Genomic DNA, 24,954 nt, shown 5'->3' on the forward strand with positions numbered 1-24,954 from the left:
GGCGGCCGCGGCGCCGCTGCGTCACGTAGCGCCGGGCAGGAAGCAGCCGCGGCGGCCGCGGGCGGGAGGCGCGATGGAGCCGGCGGCGCTGGAGAAGTTCCCGAGCCCGGGCAAGGGCAGCGGCCTCCGCTGCCTCCGGCGGCTGCGGCCCGGAGAGCTCCTCTTCCGCGCCGAGCCCTTCGCCTACGTCGTCACCAAAGAGCAGCTGGGCGGCGTCTGCGAGCGCTGCCTGCGCAGGTACCGGCCGCCTCTCCGCGGGGAGGGCGTGCGCGGGGTGGCGCACGGCGCGCCGGCTAGCGGCCCTCGTGGTTGCGTTTCCTTCGCTCTTCCTGCCGCCCTCCCCGCGGAAAGAAAGAGGGAACGGGGCCGTTCCCGGCGCCGGGGAGGCCCCATCCCGCCTGAAGCCGCCCCGCCGGCGCCTTCGCGGCCGCCTGCTGCGGACGCGGCCGCAAGCCTGGTGGAAACGGGAGCTGCCACACGCCGCCGGGCGCCACCTGCCGCGTGGCCGAGCGCGGCCTGGGGGCGGCGGGGACGGCGGCGGCGAGTCAGGCACGAGTTTTRGGGGGGAAGGGGTGCGGATTAAAACCACCCGCGCCCAAGAGCGGGCACTGCCCCGTAACGAGATCTGCTGGTCGAGCTTCCTGCCACCGGTGCGTGCTTATCCCTCATGAGGAACCACACGGTTTTGAGACCTGCCTTGAACAAACGCCTTTGTTCCTCCCCAACACCTAAGAAGTGAAAACTGACTGACTCAAAGTAGCTTTCTGTGTTTATTTAAAAAAAAAAAAAAAGTATCTGTCTTCCATCTCTAAGCAATTTTCCAGCAGGACTGATTGTGATAGACCTGTTTGCAGGAGAACTTGGGTTATTTTTGTGTTCCCACTGTCTGCTGTCATGTGCTTACAGGGATTCTTGGCTCCCATTTAAAGAAATAATAACATGATCCTTGTTTTCCCAGGGAGGAGCTTGACAGCATATCCCAGGTCACACTTGTATCTAACCTTGGCGTGTGAAAAATAACAACAAAAAAGATTTTTAGTTAATCTTATATCTTTGAAGTCTGACTCATAACTTCCGAGTGCTTTGGGGTGATGGTTGGCTGTTCCTTTTCAACTTCAACTAGTTAGAGATTGCAGGTTTCAGAGGGCAGGCTGAGTGCAGCAAAAGCTGGAAAGAGAATGAATCTGAAATGTATTTGGATATAAAAATGTAACCAGGTTTGTTGGGAGAAGTAGTAGTTTTACCAACTGCTAGATCATGAAAGGTTATGCATTTGAAAGTTTGTCCTTTTTTAATAACAATACCAGTTAAATTAAAAAAAGCTAAAAGTTAATTTAAGAAAATATTTTTTTTCACCAACCTAGCTTCCATTGCAAAATGAACTATGGCTAGACTGAGCTTATAGATCAAGACTGTACAAGCCGATTTCTTTTCTTATCCACCTCATTAAAGACAGTGGCTTTTTATTCAAGAAATTTCATTAAATTGCTGAGAAATGTGAAGATTCACACAGATTTTTGTGTTTTAACCTATGTAAGTTAAGAAAACAGTACCTGCTGAAGTGGCAGCAGGTGGCAGTACAGGAACACAAAAAAAAAAAGTCTTATGCTTGAAATTGTTTTAGCATTTTAGCAATTTTATTAGATATTAGTATTTGAGGCTTTATATTAGAGTGTAATTCTACACTGAATTCTGTTTCCTATCTTCTATTACTAAGTGTAGTAGGATGCAGCTTTTGGTTGTGTGAGAAGTGTTGGGTGGGCGAGAAGATGGGTTATGATGTGCAGAATCTTTTACTTCTGGATTGCGTGCTGAGAGGCAGCATGGTCTAGACTGGGTTTGGGGTCACAGATTTGCTTTACTGCTGACTTAACCTTGGTTGAACCCTTCCAGTGTGGGTTTGAGGTCTTGAAGCAGGGTTGGGAAGGCTGCTTCATGGCAGACTGCTGCTGTGATTCAGAGATGCTTGGCTAATGCAGTAGTCGCAGTCATATCTAAAGTGAATTACTGTGAATTTAAAGTGCTTCTATACATAGTTAGTACATCTACTTACAGAAATACTAACATCTCTTCCTCATTTTATTGTGCTGTTGGTATCAGTTAAAACTCTTGCTCGTTGTTACTGGGGTACATAGACCAGATGGTGGCTTTTGGTAACTGTCTCTCCTTTTGTGATTTCTTCTTACTTTGGAGATAATTCTGTATTCTGATGAATGTGTTCCTGATTTTTTTTTTTTAATAGGCCGGACCAAAATTATCTGCTATAACTGATTTAATGTGATAGCAGGTAGTGTGGTTGTTTTGAATTACATCCCAGTAACAATTTAAAAATTTACTGTCCTGAAGTACGACACATAGTGAAGACTTGATCAGAAATATAATTTTTGATAAAGAATAGCAGTGCTGGCAGTTTGTGTTTCCATGGAAGAGATGTCCTGAGAGAAGACATGGGATTGCGTTGCATCATCTTTACTCTCTTTTTAAAGAGGTATCTATAGTACTAGGAGCAGTACTTCAAACTTGCCGAAAACCTGCTGTTTGTGCTTTTGTGGAGTTATGGCAAGATCTGGGTGGCCAGCATCTTTCTCCAAGAAACTTACTGGGGAAAGCAACATAAAAGATTCTCCCTCTTCTGTTAACCAAAGATGCTCTATATGACCTTTCTCCATGCTTTAGTACCTCTTAAGGTGGATTCAATAGCAGTTCTGCTCTAATGCAGATTTACGTAACAGGGGACTGAGTTATGTAAGGAAAGCTTCATTTCATCTGTAAAGTAGGGAATTTCACTGTTTTTTCCCTTCTGCAGGACATTGATAAAGATGTTGAGAAAAATAAATTACCACTGGTCCTGGAGGGTTCTGTCACCTTTCTTCGTTCTGGAAAGTGACCCTTAAGCCTTTTTTTTTCTTTTCTTTATATCTCTTAACCAGCTATCATTTTATAAAAGGACCTTTCCTCCATAGCTTTTTTAGCCTTTACACAAATATGTTGTGTCCTCTGGGTGCCTTTTATCCATCTGTGTACTGATGCCCTCATGGAACTCCTGCAGGTTAGAAATAATGGCTTTCCCTTCGTGGGAGCGCGCTCTTTCCCCAGAGATTTTATTCATCCAGGTGRTTAATGATCTTATTCTTTATTATAGTTTCTACTGTCTTGCCAGGGTTAGAAGCCAGATTTGCAGTTAGTTTAGTCAAGTGGATGTGGTGACTGAAATTTTTTTGGTTTCCTTAAAATAGCAAAGTACCATGAATGCGGGAATATCTGAGAGTTGTTTTCATATTTAGAATTCTGACACAAGTGTCACATGAGATTACAGAGATTACATCAGAAAACACTAGTGTTCTCAACTTTCAACCCAAAACTTTAAAAATAAAGGAAAAGGCTTATATTTGGGCTCTTTTTTTTGCCATTAATTGTTACTATTTTAAACTTTTTAAAAATCTTATTGTTTATTAGAATTTGTTTTTACATAGTTGATCAGAAAAGACATTCAGTTAAAATCTGGATATAGCCAGTTATTTCTTTATTTAACATATGAACCCAGATCAGTATTGATTTTTAATACAGGAAAATATAACATTGCCAAATTTGCTTGCACACACTGATTTATCAGCCCTAGTTTTAATCAGACTGTCCATTTTATGTGGTGGTGTTGCTTAGTTTGCTCAGCTGCTTAAATCTTTACTTGGCTTTTAAAGGTTTTCCTTGTCAGAAAAGTGAATCCAAAAGGGGAATCTCAATTCCTTGCAGACTTTTTTCCTCTGTGTATTCAATGCTATATTAGCCATTGATCCCTGCTGATTGAATTTCCTGCAAGATTCATGGTAGTGATGGCAGTACTTAGTCAGGAGCTTGGTTTGACTTTCAGATTTTGAATTAAATTCTAGGAGATGAAGGGTTATATTTTTAAATTGAGGACTTATCCATAATTTAGAATGAGTCAGAATGAATATGGAAGTCAGTTGTGCCTTTTTTTTGTTTTCTTGCACAGTACTTTTACACAGCACTGTATTTTGATGCGCTTTACAAGAATTCAGYGCAAGAAAACTTCATCCTGATTGACATTTGGGAACAAACAAGTACTTTCTAGAATCTGGGTCTCAGAGAAAGTAACAAAGAGGGGTAACCTTAGCCGATTTTCARATTATATACTATTTATGCCTTGAAGGGAAGGAGACACTTAAGAAAAATGAAATTTGAGAAATTTGAGCTCTGGGTGACCCTGCTTGAGCAGGGGGGTTGGACTAGATGATCTCCAGAGGTCCCTTCCAACCTCAACCATTCTGTGATTCTGTGAAATATATGTTGTATATAGACTATGAAATAATAGACAAGTGTTTTGTCTATGGTTATGATCAGAGGCCATTCAGACTACAGTAACAGAACATGAAGTAGTATGAATGAGAGTGTTTCTGAATGAATACGACTTCTGTCAACATATCTAGAGAGAGAAATATATCTAATTTAGGACTGTTGCAAGCTAGCTATGGCAGCAGAGGCTACTGCAATCTGTGAAACCTAAACAAGAATTTGGGTAAACAGTTGGGTAATTAACAAAGTATTAAATGCTGAGTAGCAAGCTTATGGTCCTTGCTGTGCTTCATCTGGCTTAAAAATAGCTAAATTGACATACTGCTACATTCACTGCTGTGTTTTCATCGTAGACACACTCTTGAATGCTAGTATTTTTTTTTTAAATTGTCATAATGAAAGTCAGCACACCATTGTTTAAGTGTGGAGTGCTTGGGTTAACAGCATCCTGAAGATACAAAAATACCATTACATTGTAACCACATAGTAGAATATTGTACACAGAAGCTGGGATCAGTTCGGAAAGAGAGTCACAAGGTTGCAATTGAAGATTGAGATGAAGGTTGAGATCCTCTGTATCTGCATGGCTCTGGCTTGCATTTGTGCAGCTCTGTCCGACGACTGCAAGCCCTTAACCCTCTAGGTGCACCTCTTTCACTGGCGACTGCAGGAGCTGGGCAGGAGGAGAGGAGCTAGTTACTCTGGCTCTGTAGCCATGGGGATTTCTCCATGGAGGAGCTATCATCCACTTAATAGAGCTAAGACATGTCCTTAAATGCCGAAGACAGAGTTTCCTTTGGCAGAGCGCTCCGTCGGGAGATGTGAGCCAAGGGACATGCTTTCCACGCACAGGGGGAAGCCTGGCATGCACAAGGCCTCCAGCAATGGATGAGGGGATGGGATTCATGGTCTCCAAATTTATCTCTRGAAAATACTTCTAGTGCTATTTGGTATAGAGATAGCTTCAAAACTATGCTAGACTCGCAGTTCTTGAAAACATACTATTTAGTTGCTCTTAGGTGTTGCTGGTATGTTTGTATTTTGTTCCATAGGAATACTGAAATGTAGGGAATTAGTATTAGATGATACATTCTTCATCTGACAGCTTTTCATGATTTCTCATCAGATGAAGATCATTAAGTATTACAATCATAATTTTTTACATATTAAACAATAAAAAGTCCCCATTTAAAGTTTGTTTATATAAAAAGCCTTCTTATGTAGACTGCTGTATTTTCAGGATTGTTAATAGACTGGAATAACAGAAGGGATTTTTTAATTATTTAAAATTGTTTAAAAAAAAATAATCTGCCATATCGCGCAATGAATTAAAAGTTGTTAACCTGACTTGATACCCTGTCGTGTTTGAGTTTGTTGGCAATAATGCATTTARCATGCAAGATGTATGGTGTGTTTTTTATGTTGTTTCAATGATAGACCTCCAAGCAGGTTTCCAGTAGCTTTAAAGATGTATAACCTCATATGAAGTAGAGGAGTATAAACAAATTATGTTTGATTAGYGATAATTTTACTGTAGAAGCAGCATGACTATTAGGATTAGTTATGTTTTTGTGCTTCCGAGGTAGGATAATCCTGGGAATTACATGCTATAACTTCTTTTAGTACATCTAACCCATAATTTAGAATGGAATTGCAATGCTGTTGTCTCTTGATGCATCTCTTGTTATGTGTAGTAACCGCAAAGGATGCAAAACAAAATTATATGTGAGATATGAGCTATGTAAAGTATCAGAGTTCAGGTTCATTGTAGATGTATCAGAATATTTCCCAAGTCCTGAGAAATCACACAACGCCAATAAGAGAAATGCTTTTATCTGTAGCTGAGCAACTAATACCCTAAAAAAAAAAAAGTAACTTTTTTTTTTAAGAATATACTCCCTCCATAATGTCTTCTTGCTGTGATAGTAGAGGATGAAGTAACCTTAAAAAGAGAAAAATGGAAATGCTTGTTTCTGTCCTAATGCGACCTGGAGCAGTATGTGACATGGCTTCTATGCTGCTGTCACATGTGGCCAAGGAAATCTTCTGCAAGAGTGAAGAGAACGGGCTGTCAGCTGTGCTGTCCCGCAGGATCTCTTCCAGAAAAGGCTATAAACCATCTGGTCAAGAGGGATAAAGCCTATATTAGAAATCATGTTTACAGACTCCACCTTCCTTTTCTTCTGCTGAGAGGCAGGTGAAAGGTGGAGAAGGAGGAAGATTTGGTGTTTAGGATAGGATTCCTAAGTTCTCAGGGCCTGCCCTCTGATTTTGTTTGTTGCCTCCCTCACAGCACCCTCTTGGGTGGCCAGAGAATTTTCTGTGTCCCTATTAGCACTATCGCTTGGTAGGTTTGYTTTGGGAATGGAAAGTCTGATGTAAACCCTCTCTTTTCCTTTTGGGTAGTACTCCTCCCTACCCCTTCAGGTTCTTTGGCCTTGATTTAGGCAGAAGTGCAATGCCCTTGCCTGTGTCCTTTTTCCCTTCCTGCCCTGCTTTGCAGTCTCGAGGCTGCTGCTAATGCCTTCTGCTGCCAATCTGGTTTTGCTCCTGTTATAGTATAAGAGTAGAAATGGGAAAAGGACAGGCATTCTTGAAAATAATTTCTCCCAGGTCAACTGTTTATTTGCTGTGTCTGTTGTTTATGAAAAAGGAAAATTTAAGCTTAGACATGCTTTAAAAGTCGGTAAGATCTTACCCTGTTGTGATTCTGCAATTACAATTGCCCAGGCTGATACTGATCTGTAATCTGAAAGGTATTATTGCAAAATTGTTGTCTTGTCAAGCTGTGACTGACAATTTGAGTTGCGGTCTTCTGGTAAATCTAAATTTAGGCTTTATTATGTATCTGAAATCCATACCTGATGTTATATATTTTTTTCTCTGCATACTATAGCCCATAACATTACTGTTTTTTAAAAACTGATGTGCACCACAGGAAGATTATCTGCACATGGTAAATGATAAAGACACCAAAATAAGTTTGTGAACTGGATTATCTTTAGTATTAATTTTCTTTGGGTAAATTATAATTGTGCAAGTACAAAATTAAAATTAGTGCTATGAGGGAAAACATAAGTGATTAAAAAGTGGATAACTTCTAGCTAATATAATATGTAGTGACAAAATTAGTTTCAGCTATCTCCTGAGAGTGTTTTTTTTTTCCTCTCCATTTTGCACAAGACACTGGAAGTTTTACACTGCATTAGAGCATTTTTTAAAAATTTAAATAATTTAAGAACTACTAATGATATCCTGTCCACAGGCATTGGAATTTGTTGTTAGTGATAACCTCCATTGTAATTGTACTCAAAGGCCGCTCTGTGCTTTTGGCTGTATAGTACATGGGGTGGTATTGTTCTCTCTTGAAACACCTACAGTCTTGATCATAACCAGATGCAACAATTATTTTGAACTGTTAAAAATAATATAGGTGAAGATTACAGAATTCTTGTCATGTCTGTCCACCCCACCTACTCATGTTTTGAAACTATTGGTTAATTCATGAAAGTTTAATGGAGGCGGGGGTTCAAAGTAGGTTAGCGTCCTAGAAGCTTAATGAAAATAAGTGGCCGTGTAGAAGAAAAAGACCCAATAAATGTCCTGAGAGAATTGGTACCAGAAGAGCTAATCCTTGTTAGACACCTTATTGTCCCACCATGATGTGGGAGACATTACAAATGCCTCTGTTGCAGGACAGGCTTCAGCCAGAGCTTGCATTTCCTCAGACAGTGAAAGTCATTTGACCACAAAATACAGCACAGTGCGGAAACCAGGCGTTGTTAGCTCAGGTGCTTGAGAAGTTACCAATTAGAAGAGCATCCACAATTTCCCTAGTATTGTCTAGCCATGTATCCTCTTGATCCCTGTCCCGAGGRAGGTTTAAGAGAGAGGATAGCATTATGGACTTAGGTCAGGGTCATTGATCTGTGGCACTGGTGTAACATGGAGGAAAGTGGGAAAGTGCTTCTATGAAGGGCCTCCAAAGTAGTGTGATATTGTTGATGTCTAGATACCGTGGGAGGATGTCTTGGTATTCTCTCCTTCTGTGTTTTTTCTTTATGGCCTGTTGAATGAACTTAAAATGGGGGCTATATGGAAGTTGAAATAATGAAATTTAAAAGAGGGACCTAATGGAAGAGTTGAAAACTAGGAATGGCAGGCAAGTTGGAAAAGTATATGGATGCTGTGGGAGAAAGATGATGCAGTAGTCAGAACGGGACGTGTCCGGTTGAAACTATCTGGCATTTTTACTCATTCTTTTAAAATAAATACAAATTTAAAGTTCCTCTAACTGGCTTCTAGCTTTTTACCTGAGCTGGTATATCTTGATCAGAGGGGCACTTCTATTTATTTTGGATTTCATATTCTGCATACATTATATATATGTATGTATATGTATATATATGTATATGTATATATGTGTGTRTATATATATATAWWRTRTAYACACACACACACACACACACACACACAAAATAATACTGCTTTCCTGTTACTTTTGATGGCTCAGGGGAGACCAGAGACTGTGCAAAAGAAAACAGAAGAATGACTTGTCCCGGTACATTTGGTTTTGAGAAGAGAGAAGCAAAAGTGTTGTTCTTGGAGATATCCAAAACCTGACTGGACACAGTCCTGAGTAACCTGCTGCAGTTTACCCTGTTTGGAGCAGGAGGGTTGAACCAGATGATCCCTAGAGTCCCTTCCAACCTCAACTACTCTGTGATTCTGTGAAAAGAAGATTTAATAGAAAAATGTAAAATTCTGGATATGGATCCGTGTGACAGCCTACCTGATATGATAGCTAGAAGCTGCTGAATGGGGAGGTTATTCTTAACAGTCCCCCAAGTCTTTGCTGTCCTTACAGTATGATCCCTTTGCTTCCCCTTTGCCAGCTTTGCTGCTTATCTGATGTGTGATATAATATTTCCTTGTTTTATTCCCCAGAAGCATTTTCTACTGTTAGCTTCAGTTTAGTAGAAGGAACTCTACAGAAGTTTTCAGTTGTTTCTTGCCACAAAGAAAATCCTGGTTTTGGCTTACTAATGTCTTGGTTATGTAGGCGAGTCCTGAGTTTTCTTGTTTCTGCTGACTTTATTTTATTTTTATGACAGATTGTACTGATTTAAAGGGGTGTGCTTAACTTCCGTAATCATAATTCTCACTGTGCGCCTCTGCAGCTGAACAGGTTTTTGTAGAGACCCAAGGTAAAATTTTGATTCTTGCCCAATGGTGTCCTGATGACTGTGGAGAAAGAGCCAAGTGGAAAATTAGTTGATCACCAGAGCATAATTCCTATGCTAACTCAAGCCATAATCATTTGTTCATAAAATATTTAACTTTCCTGTTTATCATGTTAACTACTAGCCACCCTCAGCTCAGAATCCATTCTGTTATTAGCTTGATTGTTCAAGCTTAAATGGAGTTAAAGGATAAATAGTTTTTGAAGTTAGCTATTTTCTTGACCCTTGTGTATTGTAACACCTGAATCCTGCAGTCAATAGATAGGAAATGCAACTTCTGACTTCCCTGGCAGAAGGCTTGCCTGAGCGTTCATGCAGGTTTAGTGTGCTGCACACGTAGTCTGGTTGTCAGCACTGGAAGGAAAAAGCAGAGGAGTGTGTTGATAACTTCTTAAAAGGGCATGATTAGGAGTGGGTGCGATGCAGGAATGCAGAGAAGGGACAAAAGGTAATCACTGAGAAAGAAGAGGCAGAAAAAACACTTGTATCAATTATAAGCCCTTTAAAAAAATTCATATGAATAATGTCTGGCTCATTCAACTGTTAAGAAGGTGTGCTAGTGATCTGAAAAGACAATTTCTGTGGCAGGGACATTCTTGCCAGTGGGAAGGATAATGGTAAAATAGGGGAAAGAAATTTAGACAAGATTTTTGGTGAAGCATGGTCCTGAAAGAAGAAAGATATTAGCCTCATGGAAAATGTTGAGTGTGAAATAAAACTATGTATATGTTAYCTGCACAAAATCTTTGTTCAATGTATTCCACACTTATTGAAGGCCAGAAACTTGCTTTCTTTTATTTGTGAAGAAAAGCTTGAAAGCAGGTCACTTGAACATAAAGATTCAAACTATAGTGCCATCTTGCTATTTTTTTGGACTCCTAAGTTGTGTTTTATAGCAGTAGTACTTTTTTAATAACAATATACTTATCAAGTGCAGTGTTTCCAGATATCACGGTGGAGAGACAGTTTGCCTTTGGAAGCAAACTTCTAGAAAGGAATGCTGGAAAGATGTAATGTACTAGTATGGAGAGAAATTTTGTGAGACTGTTTTTCTCAAAACCTGAAGCAAAAGACTTTCTCATTGGGTTAGTAAGAAATTCATTGAATAGCTCTGAAAGAACTGCAGGGTATAATTTCTACAAAGCTAAAAGGGATTAAATTTAATGCTTTATACAGTAATGTGTCCCCCCTGCCTGGTACCTTAGCTTGAAGTGGGTGAAGAAGGGGAAGGGAGTATAAGGAAAGTGAAAACTACTTCCCCGGTGAGAATTGTTACTATGGTCCTTGATCCATATAAAATGATTGGCTGGCTCTGCCTTGCTGAAGCTACAGTGTGTTTGCTTGTCTGTGGATATGTTGCACTTCTGTGTCTGAAGCAGTTGTTTGTCCTCTTTTAAAATGCGACAGCCTTATCCCTGATAGAGCAAAGTACAGGTCCTCTTCCTCTCCCTGCTGTGGCCTGGCTGCTGTTCAGTGTCACAGCAATAGCACTTGGAGCTCCAGAGATAAGTGATTTATTGAGGGACACTTGCTGCATATAAAAGTGTATCTGAAAAATTTTGTCTCCCCCATTTCATCGCAGTTTGCCCTTCCTCACATTTTCTTCTGCATGTTCTTGAGGCATTTTTATATTGTCTGTGTGCGAGAGGTGAATTCAGGAACTACTTTGCAGATGATGGTGCTAGGAACCACAGAAACCAAAGCAAGCTATATAAAGCAGAGACTGACACCAAAACTTGCACGATGTTCAAAATATCTGGATCCAGAGTGTGTGGGTTTTTTGTTGTTGTTGTTGTTGTTGTTGTTTTTAAATTGCAGTGCACTAGCCTGGTACAAGCCTTTCTCATCTTATACCATGTGCAATAGTCTCTGCTTTATATAGCTTGCCTTGGTTTCTGTGGTGCATTGACTCCTAGTCCTCCAGCTGTTGAAGGTATTTAAGTCCAGATTTCTGAAAACACAGAGATGAACTAAAACCTTAAAAAAAAAAAGTGGCACAGAAATTCACTTCATATATCTCTTCAGAGATACAGGTTCATAAGTGTCTGTTGTTTTAGCAAATGGGACTGGCTACTCAGTTATTTAAAATCTTTATTCACTTGTTATACTAAAACTGTCTCATTTAGTTGAGATTGATGTACAACAGATGGAATAGCTATGGAAACAAATTTTTTAAAATACTGTATGAAACTCAACAATGTGATGATAGATATCTGAAATTTTTGCCTGGGGGGGGGAAAAATCTGAGCAATAATCTCCTTAAGATACATATGACATCAACTGTAAAACAGATATAGCAATARAATGTAGATTTTATTTTAGATGAAATACTAAAGAATTATGGGGCTTTTCTGTAGTTTTGGTTTTATTCCCCAAAATAAGTACAGAATAGTATCTCTTAATTTAAGAATGTCACTTTCCTTGTTTGAGGCAATAGATGAATTGTGCTAATTGGCACCAAAAAGAGCAACGCATATTAAGCATAATAATAGCAAGATAGTTATAAAGGTTCTTATTTTGCAGCCCAGTTACAGCAAGAAGTTATTCTTGTCACTTCTAGCTAATGGATGTCTAGCATTTCATTAGTCATGCAGTCAGCATATTGCTCATATGTGGATTTTGCTGTCTCTTAATGGCCCTAGGTGGTGGTGTGTGTGTTTTTGCTGAAATAAATATTCCACTAACTTCTCACTGATTGGGAAGTTACTGGGATTTAAGTAGTTTTATTTTTATGGTGTTTTATTCTGCGTTACAGGAAGCACTTACCTTTTTTTTTCCTGTTTGCCATCTTTATAGAAATTCCCTTTGCAATATTAAATGTCATTTTACTTGGTTTAATGTTTTTTTTTTTTATCTGAAGAGGCTATTGTAAGATTTCTCACTTGTAAGGATCAGTTGTCATTTTCCTTGCTTTCTGCCACCAGACGAAGCCTTTATAGAGCATCTGTACCCTCTTGGGTCCAGATGTTCAGAACAGAACCTAGAATACAGGGTCAATCAAAGTGAAGAATGGCAGCACTCACTTACTTTTTAATTTATGTCCTGCTTGTGTATAAAGCTGAAGATATTCTCAGCTGGTAGGTAAATTTTAATGCATGTATGAGGAACTCCTGGAGTTTAGATACATAGTTGGAGGATTAAAGTCCTTGTTTTGTCACTGGCTTCCCCTGGATTTGAATAAGGTCTTCCATTGCTCATCTATCTGAGATGTATGAAGCTTACTGCATTGACACATATGTTTAGAAGTTGCTGATAATGTATAAAATAGAAAATATTTTAATATACGTTTGTATATTTCCTAGAGGGCAATACTTGGCCTGTAGCCCGCTTGAACGTCTTGAGCAATGATTATAGGCAGCGGAAGGCATATCTGCTGTAAATTTGTTTAATAGTATGAATATGAAAAAGTCCAACACCAACAGTTTTATACATACATTTAGAATTAACAGAGCTTTTTAAAATTGCTAAAATGTGTCCTAATTCAGCCAGAACTAAAAGCTTTGCTTTGTGAAATTTTATGGCTTGTGCAATTTGCCAGGTCRGAATATTACTATGTTAGAACATATAATGGTTCCTTCCAGCTACCAGAGCTGTGAAACCTGCTTGTCCTTAGGCCAAGAAAAAAGTGCATGTGTAGAGAAGATGCTTAACTGATACCATAGAAGAATACAAAAGGGGCCAGTGGAATCTAAATTACAACAGGCTAAAGAAAATGTCAGCCTGAAAAATTGTTTACCTGAGATGGGTTCAGTAGAGGTAACCTCCAGAGCTGCTCTGAGCAGAAAGGATATTAGGTATTTTTTGGGGAAAAAAAAGCCGGTCATAAAGGAAGAATCTGTCATTTTTCTAAAAAATATTGGTCTGCCACAGATGATACTGTGAGACTAATCACTTACCAACTCCAAGTGACACTTTAGCAGATGGAAGCTAAAGTAGCAACATATGTATGGTATGCTTACTGAAGGGTTATGAAACATACTTTCTCATTTTGCATGTATGTGTAAAAATCTCAAGCAGAGAGCTTCTGCAAGGCGATCCCTGCACACCTTATTCTCCTTGGAGAGCTACCAGTCTGACAAGGCCATGGCCCCTCTGTGACTCATGGGAGCATTTAAAAAGAATGAGGGGGAAGCAGAAAATACAGGTCTGGAAAGAGTGTCATATTTTCTGTTCAAGACATGAATTTACTGAAGTTGAGAGGCACCTTAAGGAGAGGATAAAAGCATTTTAAATGAACAGGATTTCTTATTGGAACAGTTCTCTAAGAGCTTGTATGCAAACTGATGTAGAGAGAGTTGGCTATGGGGCTGGACATGAGAAAGCTGGACATTTGTATTTGTCCAAGACAACCATGGGCTGGAAGCACAAAAACTAAAAACTAGGCATTTAGCTGGAGAGTCTGGGGCTGGTTGTACGGTAGCATCAGGGTTGTTGCACTTAACTGTTGTTACACTGAGCGTGTAGGTATAATGATCAGTACTGAGTAACCAGAAGATTAGCCAAGATTTTGAATATCCTGTTTCAAAGTTGAGTTTTTAGCCTATCAGCTTGGTCCTGAACTCAGGAGGAACTGAATTATTAGAGGATGTGTTTCACCTTTGAACAGGTAGCTCACAGCAATGTCAGTGTTTCATATGCGCAATATATAGTGATATCTGTCTTTCTGTTTTGGGGGAGGGGGAGCTATTGTAAGATTCCAGCCACTTTCCTTTTTCCCTCCAGCTTTCCTCCCTGTATAATTCTTGCTTTGGACCAGATGAAATAATTTACAGGACTCCCAAATGCTTCAGAAATAATTATGGAGCCAAATTCTGTGTCCTTACTTAGAGATCCCCATGGGAATTTTAACTTTGGGAATTTGTCTGTTTAGAACAACTGTATTGTAGGCATATTAATTTTTAATTTTCACATCTTTTTAACCTTCCGCTATGGAGTCTTAAAAGCTGTAACTGTCTGTACACGTATTATTTTATGACCCGTGTAGGTAGGGCTGCTTGTGAAGCATGTATGTGGTACTCATTCTCATGTGTTCATATAGATTTTAATTATAAAATTCATTTGTACTAGAAAATATTCCACTAGTAGTTGTTATTAATTGAAAGATTATGCTTGCTTTTCTGCTCAATAGCACACAAGGATTTGGCGTCTGTTTTAAAATCTGCATTTGTTGGGACATCTCAATGTCGATCCATTTTACAGCCAGAAGGTAACAAAATTTTTAATTATTCATTTTATTTTCCAGATACAAAATCACCTGCATTGTACATCTCCCTCTCTCCCTTTTGCTGTAAATTCTTTGAGGCATGAAATAGCCTGCCAGGTGTCTGTTACACTCTGAAGTTAATGAATGGTTATCAGTATATAATAGCTCAGCTACAAACTGTAATGCATGCATAATATCATTGTGTAGAATTTTTTGCCTTCAGACAATGTCTAATCAATCGCTGTAGGTTTAGTCATGTCATCCTAGACTGTGCTTTCCCCCAAGCATCCAAAATGGAAACCTCCTCCTCCCCTGCCCTCCTGTCCCGTTAGCAAATGAGGTTAGAAACTTTTCTCAGCTTAGAAATGTTTGCAGTTTTGCCATGGTAGCTTTTAGCAGAGCAGGTATTTTGCCTTTATCTTGTGACGAGTCCTTTATATTTGTTCCGACTAGTGGAAATAAATGACCTCTAGTTTCTCCTGGGCTTGTTCCTATGAAGTCGAGTTCATCCTTGATGTGTACACAGCTTGTTTACTGCTGCTGTGGATGTGAGCTCGCAACCAGGAAAAAGAAAATCTATGTGGACTCGGTCTTGTAATTGTCTCCTGGCAGAACTTCTAAAGAGGTCAGAACAAGGTTTTTATATTTTTAAACTCATCTGTTGGAACTAGTAATTTTCAGAAAAGCTTTTTTTTTTTTGTTCGTTTGTGTTATATTTTTATATGTATGTATGCTTCTTACACAATAAAAAGAGCTGTGCTAATTTTAACTGGAAGACCAGTATGTTCTCTTAAACTTATTTTATAGATGAAATAAATAGAAAATTATTTTGGGAAAGACTAAATGTTTTAACAGTCTCTAAATAATTCAGTTCTTATTTTTGAAAAGTTATTTTCAAACTAAGGTTACCTTAAATTTAAAATAAAAAAATCCATTAATTCCTTCTTCTTGTATTGGATTTTATTTTTTGAGTTACTGAGGATACATTTAAGAAATTCTATGGTACACATTTGATGAAATCAGTTTATTACATCAATAAGGTTACTGCGGACGCTACCTACTGCAAAGGTAATTCAACTTAATGTTGGAAGTAGGCCCTAAAATCAGTTTGTAGCTTGATGAGATTTAACCACAATTTTGTACAGTAATGGCTTCACTATCAGGCTCGGTGGGGAAACCTTCATATAAAAATGTCATAGCAGTTGCTTGAACAACACTGTAGTAAACTTAAACTATTTTTTTCCGGCTTCCCATTAGGCTTTTCATCTATTCGGCATAACTGTGTTGACAAAGCCTCGTCAACAGAAAGATGAGTCTCATTTTATATCTACAGTAACTTAAATGTATGTTTGTGATCGTAGCTTCTTTAGCACTGTCAGCGAGGAGTGATGTTTTCACGTTATGTGGTTTAATTCCTGGGCCTATTTCAGCAAAATATTTTAAAAGTAATGCTCGCCCCGCAAGAGTATCCATATCTCACTTGTGCCACAGGCCAGAGGGAGCTCAGGAAGGCTGCGCTGCTCTGRGGCTGCTGTGTTTCAAATGCTCAAGGGGGTGGACAGAGTTTGAAGAGAGAATAAATGGAAATGACTGTGGTAGAGCTTATTAAAACTGTTCTTCTGTGGACTGTTTCACAATAAATGCATGTGAAACAATAGGTTTAAGTGGAAGAAAAAAATTTCACCACATGACACTCGGCAGTGTTGCTGCCGAGTTGTGTGCTGCTATGAAGATAGAAGCAGACATGCGTTTATTTCCAGAGTGACTTCTGTATGTTTTCCAACATTTAAATGTTTTTCATTAGGCGAGATTATTTTGTTTTTAAACTGGGAACATAATCAACAAAGGCTAAGATGGCTAAAATTTAAAAAAAAAAAAAAAAATAGAAAGAATGAGAATGGCTTTTTTTTTTTTTTTTTTACATTTCATTTCCAATTATAAGTTAGAAAAGGTATCATCTCTGATATAAGCAAGAAAATGCCTACTTAAATAATGTGATTTTTAAGTCAACATGTCTGTGGAGAAACCACCTCTGTTTTATTTCTAGAATTAGCATAACAAAAGGATTAGCTAGGGGGAAAAAAAAACTTATGTCAGATAAAAACAACATTCTGTTTGACTTCTAAGCAACAATTTCTGGCTTGTTTTGTCTTGCTCACTTTTCCACTAAACTCCCTTTCAGATACTCAACATTAAGAAAGTTAATGGGTCTAAAACAGTGTAATGGCGCTCTCAAGTTGTTTAATTGCATGCTCGATTTCACTGAAAAGATGCTACATCAATGCCAGGCAAAGAAACAATATTCAAATAGGGCATAACAACATGTCGTGAATGTACATAATATGTTAGAAACTAGCTCTCAAGGATATGAATGGCAAATCAGTTGAAAATACTCTCGTATGTAGTTCTCACTTTTCTACTGAACTTGCWCTGAAGCCATCGAGTTTAATTTTGCTTAATTTCTGATTTGCATTATGCATGTGTCAAATCTACAGAAACTCATGATACTGCAGAAGTTCTTTTCCCTTTGTATGGAGAAGACTTTATGGTTTCTAAGGTTCTAGTTTTTGAACTATCGAGTATTTTTAATTGCATCAGAAATGCAGACTACAAATGAACTGTATCTGGGAAGAGAAAAGCATTCCACAGGTGTTAGTATATGGTTAATTTGCTATTGTGCAAATATTGAAATGACCTGTCCAATTAGCAGACAGCTCTTTAGGCACTGTTATGGTTTAAGAAAAAGCTGTTAAAGTAGCACAGTTCTTGATGCAAGGTCTAATGTTTCCATAATTGCAAGTGTAGTAATCCAGGTTTCAATTACAGTTTCTCTAGAGAAGAAATAATCTTATTGTGTGTGGCTTGCTTGTTTGTTTGGTTTTTGTTTTGGGTGTTTTGTTTTGTTTTGTTGAGTTTTCCTCAGATAGTGACTGATCCATTACTTAGGTCTGCAAGACCTAAGACTTGGATAGAACAACTTCATCTTTCTTGATAGGTGTTGAATTTCTGTTCATGTATATGTTTTTATATATATATTAAAAATAAAATATATAAATATATTTATTTCTAGAATTTATATTAACTATATGTACAGATAAATAAAAGCTCACAAAATAAAGGTGAAATAACAAATGAAGTCTCTCTGCCCACTTGCAAAATGTCTAGCAACAACATAAGCAAGTGAAAACTAACAAAGTTAAATTCACCACTTCTTTTAAAAAAAAAAAGCAGCCAGAGTGCAGGTACATGTTTCTTACCAAGGCAACAGGAGCTGGTGCTCTACAACAGTAGTTTTGATTGACATCTTCAGCATGCCTTAGCTAGTCGGAAATTTGAAGTTATGCTCTATTTTGTAGATATTTTTGCAGCTGTAAATAGATTTTTAGTGAGCGTTAAGTTTGTAGCACTTCTTTCTTTGCAAATGCAAGGTCTGAGCTTATAAGGTGTGTAGATGTATCCACCCCTGTTGAAGTAAATGGGGATTGGACATAAGGGGCAGGAGATTTATGCTCTTGTAGGACTGAACTCTTTAATTTCATTTGTGACCTAAGCATAATTTGAACTCAAGTTTCTGGGGAATTAGCAAATTATACTTCAGAGTACATGAGAATTTAGAACACCTGTTACAGCGCTGGTGGAAATTTTGTGAATTTCACAAGCCTGGTACAAGCACAATAAATCCTTTAAATCTCTGTATATTGTGCTATTGCAATTTTTATTTAACCTTTTGCACTTCCCTCATAAATTTTTCCTCCTCATTATTTACAGAGGATCTGAAACAGTAAGCCTATGGCATTTTTCAGAATCGTAGGGTTATTAAGCAGTTCTTTTGCCAAAGTTGCTTATTTTTGATTAAAAGGTGGTCTCTGCATTTGAATTTAAATGTTTGAAAATGAAGCTTTAGTTTTAAAGGCTAATTTCTGTACTGTGCATATACAAGAAAGGTGTATTTTTTTTGTTCTGTTCTTAAGAACTATTCTGTATAACGTTTTGTGATGCAAAGAGATATGGATACCTTTTGGTACCAAAAGACACTACTGTGTTCCTCTGAACGTTTGTGTGTTAACTATTCAAATGTTGAGACGTCTTCAGTTATGGAATAGGTTATGTCCTTATCTTCAGGACCTCCCCCCACCCCCAAGTGTTTTGTTAAAGTTTTACCAATCACATCTTAGTTGAAGTGAAAAGAGCGTTTATGTTTAAAAAAAAAAAAAAAAAAAAAAGTCTGGGGGCATATAAAAATACTGCTAGAACTTGCTAATCCAGAAAATGAAAAAATATTCTATTCCTGCTAACGTTGTTTCCAGAGGGAGGTCAGTGGCGGGTTGAGGTTGGAGTAGATCTGCCCTCTCCTTTGAGCACTAGCAGAGGGGTGACTCTGTCTGTCTGTCTCATCCTGGCATTATAGTGCTCTCTTACTAAAGTTGTGCATGATGCCCAGGTAAGCCATGTGGCTTCCAAAGGAAGGACTGATAGAAGTTTTTAAGCTTTTATAGAAAGGCCTCTGGCATCAAAGTCATGTAGACACAATGAAGTGTGTTTACAAATACTGCCTCGCATAGATCTCTTGTAGATCTATAAAGACACAGAGAACCTGGTGTCCTCTGTAAGCTGAGCTGGACTGCCAGTAGCATTTTAAGACTTTCTTTGATGTGCAGAAGAGGTAGAGGAATGTGTCTTTGTTTCTATCAAAGTAGAAGTTTAATTAGCAAAGTGTTTTCCATTTTTGAGAGCCTACTAAAACCAAGGTGTCTTCATGCGCTTACTAAATCTTCATCTTGTGTGATGTTTATATTGTGCTTGAGTCTAGGCTAAAAAAAATCTGCGTTATAAAGGGGAGAGGAAAATGGAAATAACTATCAATTCTCCTGTAATGAGCTGCCTTAGCTAGCTTTTCTTATAAAGCTGTTTTGGCAGTGAGACAGGTTAAGTCTGCGATATGCTGTGGATTAGAATATGATCTTCCTTGTTGGTTAAAGCCTGTGGGAAAACTCCACTTACGTTCCCAAAGTCACCATCAATAAAGTATGTTCCCATGTGGCTTTAGGAGTGTCAGCCCTCTGCTCTACAGACTCTTACTAATTGTTAACATCTGGTCCTGTATTAGAGTAATAGAAAATCTCCCACCTCTGGTGATTGAATTGAAGTAACCAAAGTCTCATCTGTGTCCTTGTCCTCTCACAGTGACCTCAGTTCTAGATATAATATAGAAACTATGCTGTTGCTTTGGTTGGTGTGGTGTTCCCCCCCCCCCCCAATGGCAGCTGAGGATTTTGAGGACAGAGTTACCTTTTCTTACTGCTGATGTTTTTTAGTAATATTGCAGTGGTATTTAAATCTCATGTATGACTGTGTTCATTCCTCATGATTGATTCCCATCGTGTGATGGGATCCAACTTTAAACTGGGTGACTGACTCTCTTCTGCCGAACAGCCCCTCTGGGTTTAACAACCAAACAAAAAAACCCTTTAAAGCCTTCCTTACAGTGAAGCAATCAGAAGGAATGGTAGAGATTGTTTTGAATCCTTGAATTTGACACTAAGTGTTAGTAAATTTCTGATTTGGATCAATCCAAAGTTATTTCTTCATGTAGAGACTGTATTTCTGACCAGTTGTGCTTTTTCTGTTTGTATGTAGTGAGTACAGTTTCCAGTGTTTTAGTTGCGCACATCTTATTTGCACACATCTTGCTACAGCTGAATTTCTTTCATTATTCTTGGGCTTATGTTGTATTGAACTCTCCCAGATGTAAACATAGTCTCAGTGCTCACAGTTATTCTAGCACGCTAGGAAGCGTGATCAACGTAGAAATATAAAGTTATTTTCAAATGATAGGTCTATTTTATGGGGAATGGTCTAGCATAATAGGAACAAAGAATTTGGGTCACTATGTCAGAAGATGCTCAGAGGTCTTAAAACGGGAACTAGTCTCTCATTTACAGTGCTAAAGTATTTGAAACCCTAGGTAAAACCTTAATCCTGTAGGCACAAGCTCTAATCTAAAGATGAGGCATCTATGTTTGTATGCCTAAGAAATAATTATTTACTTGCTCTGACCATTGATACTTGATGCTCTTGATGATTACCCTGCCAGCCAAGAAATGAAATTGCTAATGAGAAACGAAATGACTCTGAAGAACAGAAAATATAAAGGCTGAGTCAGGCTCTGAAAAAAGATACCTAGAGTATTGCTTCTGTGCCAGTCAGAGGCTGTGCAGATTCTGCTTCAGAAAACTCCCTCTTGAAAATATGGTACTGAATATAAAATTACAGCATCTGTTATTACATGGAATAACAAGTGTTCTTGGAAAAAAAAAAATCTCCATTTTGGATTTTATTAAAAAAAATTTCAGGTGGTATTGCAGTCTTCCACATTCAGTTGTAACAGGCTGTGCATAAAATCTGTATATATCAGCTGTAGTTGCTATGAATAACTGAATGTTTTACATCATTCATCTCTATGTAATTGTTTCTGAGATCATAGGATTTTCTGTGAAATGGTTTTGATGGTTCAGAATTAATTTAAAGCATATACACTATAGTGGAAAAGTAATCTGATCATGTGACATACGCTTGCAGGAAGAAAGATTTATTTGATTAAAAAAAGACTTTGCCAGCTGTTTTTCCTTCTGTTGACAGATCTCTTTTGCATGTGTATGTATTTTAAGGGAGTTAAACTTTACAAGAATTCTGTCTTAACTTCTGTCAAAGTCAATTCAGCATTGTTTCTAGTTAAAAGATGTTTTTTCTTCATGGTTGTATATATATGAGATGGCAGAAAAATCACTAGCATGCCATAGAGAATGATAGAGGTTTTTCTTTAGTTTTGGTTTTGCATTTCAAGACTATTTTTAATACTGCAATTATATTTTCCTCAAACTATTTTGTGTCATGAAATAAGAGGCAACTTGACATCAGATCTTCTTCAGCTCTTCTATGGTAACAAGAAACAAATCCTGTACTGCTGAAAAACAAGAAAACAGTAATAAATTCTGGTGAAGAAAATGTAAGATTAACTAATAAGTTATAAGGGGTAGAGTACTATTCAGCTTTTGTTAGTAACGTTCTGCAAGTGTAGTAGAAATTAGGTCAAAACAATGCAAAAGCAATCTTGTGTTTGAACAAAATGAAATATATTTTTAAAAGAAAACATATCTGGCTTCTTAAGGTAATGTTGTGGAGGGAACAGAAGAGTGAAATAAAGATCTGATTCGGTGTAATGTGAGAAACAGTGAACCGCTGTCACTGTTTGCCTCTGTAGTGGGCAGATGTGCTCTTTTCCTCACTGCCCAGAGAACTGACTGATTTCATGAAGCAGTGGGATGCTGTGCCCTGGGAAGCCATCAGAATTGCCCCTGCAACACGTTGCCTGGTGGCATCCCACATCAAATCCTGTTTTTAAAAAAAAAGGAGGGGGGAGGGGTAGAATACATTATTGAGCTCCTGCTATATTGTTCTTCCATCTGCTTCCTGTGTCCTTTAAAGATCTGCCTTAAAAATGCACAAAAACCCCTCCTGAAACCCATGTATATTTTAATTGCAAGCCACAGGACTACAGCTTGCGTGTCAGTTGTGCTGTTCCAATGTGCTATATCATTTCAGGGTTGTGTGACGGGCAGAGGAAGGTTAATTCTGCAGCCTGTCTTTCAGAAGAGCAGTGGGAACATTGCATCGGTTGTGGCTCGCTGCAGCAATTTCCAGTTGTCCGTAATTGCATCCAGAAATGCTTGGGAAGTGGTGCAGTCGATGAGGTGAACGTAGGCCGTGTGCCTGCCTGCTTGCTCCATCTCAGCAGCTGGGCTGCAGTATCCTCAGATAACTGAAACTTTCTGCTGGCCTTCAAGAATAACACTCAAAAAATTGATTGCAGTAGATTAATGTAGAAATTACGCAAAGGAAATGGTTGCAAGGAGGTCTAAAGAGGCCGTTGTTGTCGTTGTGGGGGCTGTAACCGACTACAGCCGCAGAACTGTGGTAGGGCCCGTGGCTGCTCTTTGCCCCACAGCAGCTGGTGGCCCAAAGGCAGGGTGAGATTGATGGCTTCGCTCTGCTCCTTCTACCCCTCATTTCTGTCAGCCACAACGTTGTTAAAACTCAAAGCTCTCCTGTTTTATCCCAAACTGTATGCACAGCTCATACTAAACAAGAAACACACAGCAAACCCTGTTTTTGTTTTTTCTTAATTAGGGCATAAACCTTGGAGTTTAAATCAGCTGGATGTTGGACCKAGGCTTCATGATGTACAAATTATCCTGGGTCTGCTTTTTAATCCATGTTTGAAGATTTATAACTTCCTTAGCTGTATCTGATGTTGCGTGGTTCTTTTTTTCCAGGAGTCAGCTAGGTGGTCTTGAATATGAATTTTTATGGTAGTTTCTATGTGTCTTGTTTTAAACCTAGTTAGAATTATCGCCTAAGGTGACGCCGAGTTTGTCCTCTCCTATAGAACAATCGAAACCAGTGAGTTTACAGGTGAAGTTGCTCAGGAGATTACAGGGAGCCCTCCCAAACGTGGTTATACCTGTCAGTGATCTGTATTCATGGACTGTCACCTGCAATGATTTTACTGAAGTATGGGCATTGCCCCGCTCAAGGAGAGAGGTGATTTCGTCCCCTCTAGGACCACGTGAGGAGTTAGCTTGCTTTTTCTCATGTTCCTGCTATTAATCAGTGGACTTTCTCATGAGAAACCAGTGGAATATATTGTCTTGGTAAGGTTCCTGTCACATGGACTACGCTAGGCACCAAATACCTATGTTGCAGCGCTTAACAAGCTTCTGAGATGTTTCTGGACTATGAATAGTGACAAACAGCATGACTAAGGTTTCCAGTTACTCTCATATATTGTGTTTATGTAGCAATCAGATTGAAAAATAGGCTTCAAACTCTGTTAACTCAAAATTTTGAGTTAGATATTTGTTATAAATTTGTTTCTGAGTGTAAGCAATAACTATTTTGAATGCATGTGATTATGGGAACACATTTTCAAATGCTCAAAATTCAGGATGTTTTGGAAGCTGGAAGTAAATAACTGGTAGAAATAAAGTTTACTACTGTTACATGACTGCATAATTGAAGCATCTTGAACCTGAACTTGGTTTGGTTCTAAAAGGGATAAAAGACAAAGGGTTTTGAAGTAGTTCTGGTAGGATAAACCTGAAATTTCAACTAGCATAGACTGGCCTAAATTGTGTACTATACTAGGAATAACATTCCTTTTAAACTCGTAGTTAATCTTTTGGTGACGTTAGTAGGTTCACTTCTAATCCGTTAAATCCTGGGTTTCTGCAGTTTTTTAGCACTGAGCTACAAAGTTGTTGTATGTCAAGTATTTGTGGAATGATGCYGCTCGATGGCATTCCTATGGTGCTAATCACTAGGTTGGATACCTGTGTTGCTGCTTCACTGAGTGGTGGCTGATGACGTTTGGAGTACCATGGGTATTTTTTGTTTTCTAAGGAGGCCTGTAGATTGCAAGAAAAGCTTTGAATTTAGCTMTCCAGAGATTAGAATTTATTTTTTTATGGGACTGTCATTTCAAATCTGCATTCTCCATTAAAAACAGCTTTATTTTGTTTGAGACTAAATTTGTCTGTAGTTTCTGGTGAAAAGCCATCTGTTATTACAAATGTAGACTTTCTTTCAAGGGTGTACTTATATTAGGAAAAAAGGATCTGTTTCAAGTTAAGATAAGTTCATTAATTGAGGGTAATAAATTTATCCAGATCTAGTGTTCCTTTAATTTCTTTCATCAAGAAAATTATCTTTGTGAGAACAGAATAACTGACTTTCTAGTCARTGTGAAATATCTACAGTTCTTGAACTGGAGCAGCATTTTTTTTCTTTAAAAAGCAGATTTAAGCTTGTAATTGGTCTTTAGAGTATTTAAACTGCAGTAGTGATTATAAGTCATAAATTTTGATGGACTCTTTCTAGGTGTCCCACAACTGCTGCCATCATTGTATAATCTATTCCAAATAAATGCATAGAATTCCAGGGTTCAGACAGTCTAAAATACTTCTGAATTCTTCAAAAAATTATAATGATGGTAATATATAGGCACTGAGTAATCTTTTTGCCACGTGCTCGTAGTTTATTTATAGGAGATGCATTTTATTTTGATTAAAATAGTCAGGCTTGCATATATATTAAATATTCTAAATGTGCCACAGGCTTGGTAGCGGTGCATTTTATGAG

General features: G+C 38.3%; 1 protein-coding gene across 2 annotated transcripts in view; it reads left to right on the forward strand.

Moving 5' to 3' along the window:
* The first annotated feature begins 13 nt into the window (after positions 1 to 13).
* Positions 14 to 24,954, forward strand: part of SMYD3 (SET and MYND domain containing 3) — a 439,441-nt gene continuing 414,500 nt past the window's right edge. For both annotated transcript variants that reach the window (XM_026082329.1, XM_026082336.1), the window contains exon 1: positions 14 to 237. In XM_026082329.1, the coding sequence (XP_025938114.1) occupies positions 74 to 237 (164 nt within the window). In that variant the 5' untranslated portion in view covers positions 14 to 73. The remainder of the gene's footprint in view (positions 238 to 24,954) is intronic.

The sequence above is a fragment of the Apteryx rowi genome, unplaced genomic scaffold (genome assembly GCF_003343035.1).
Source record: "Apteryx rowi isolate R43461 unplaced genomic scaffold, aptRow1 scaffold_117, whole genome shotgun sequence".
Lineage (NCBI taxonomy): Eukaryota > Metazoa > Chordata > Aves > Apterygiformes > Apterygidae > Apteryx > Apteryx rowi.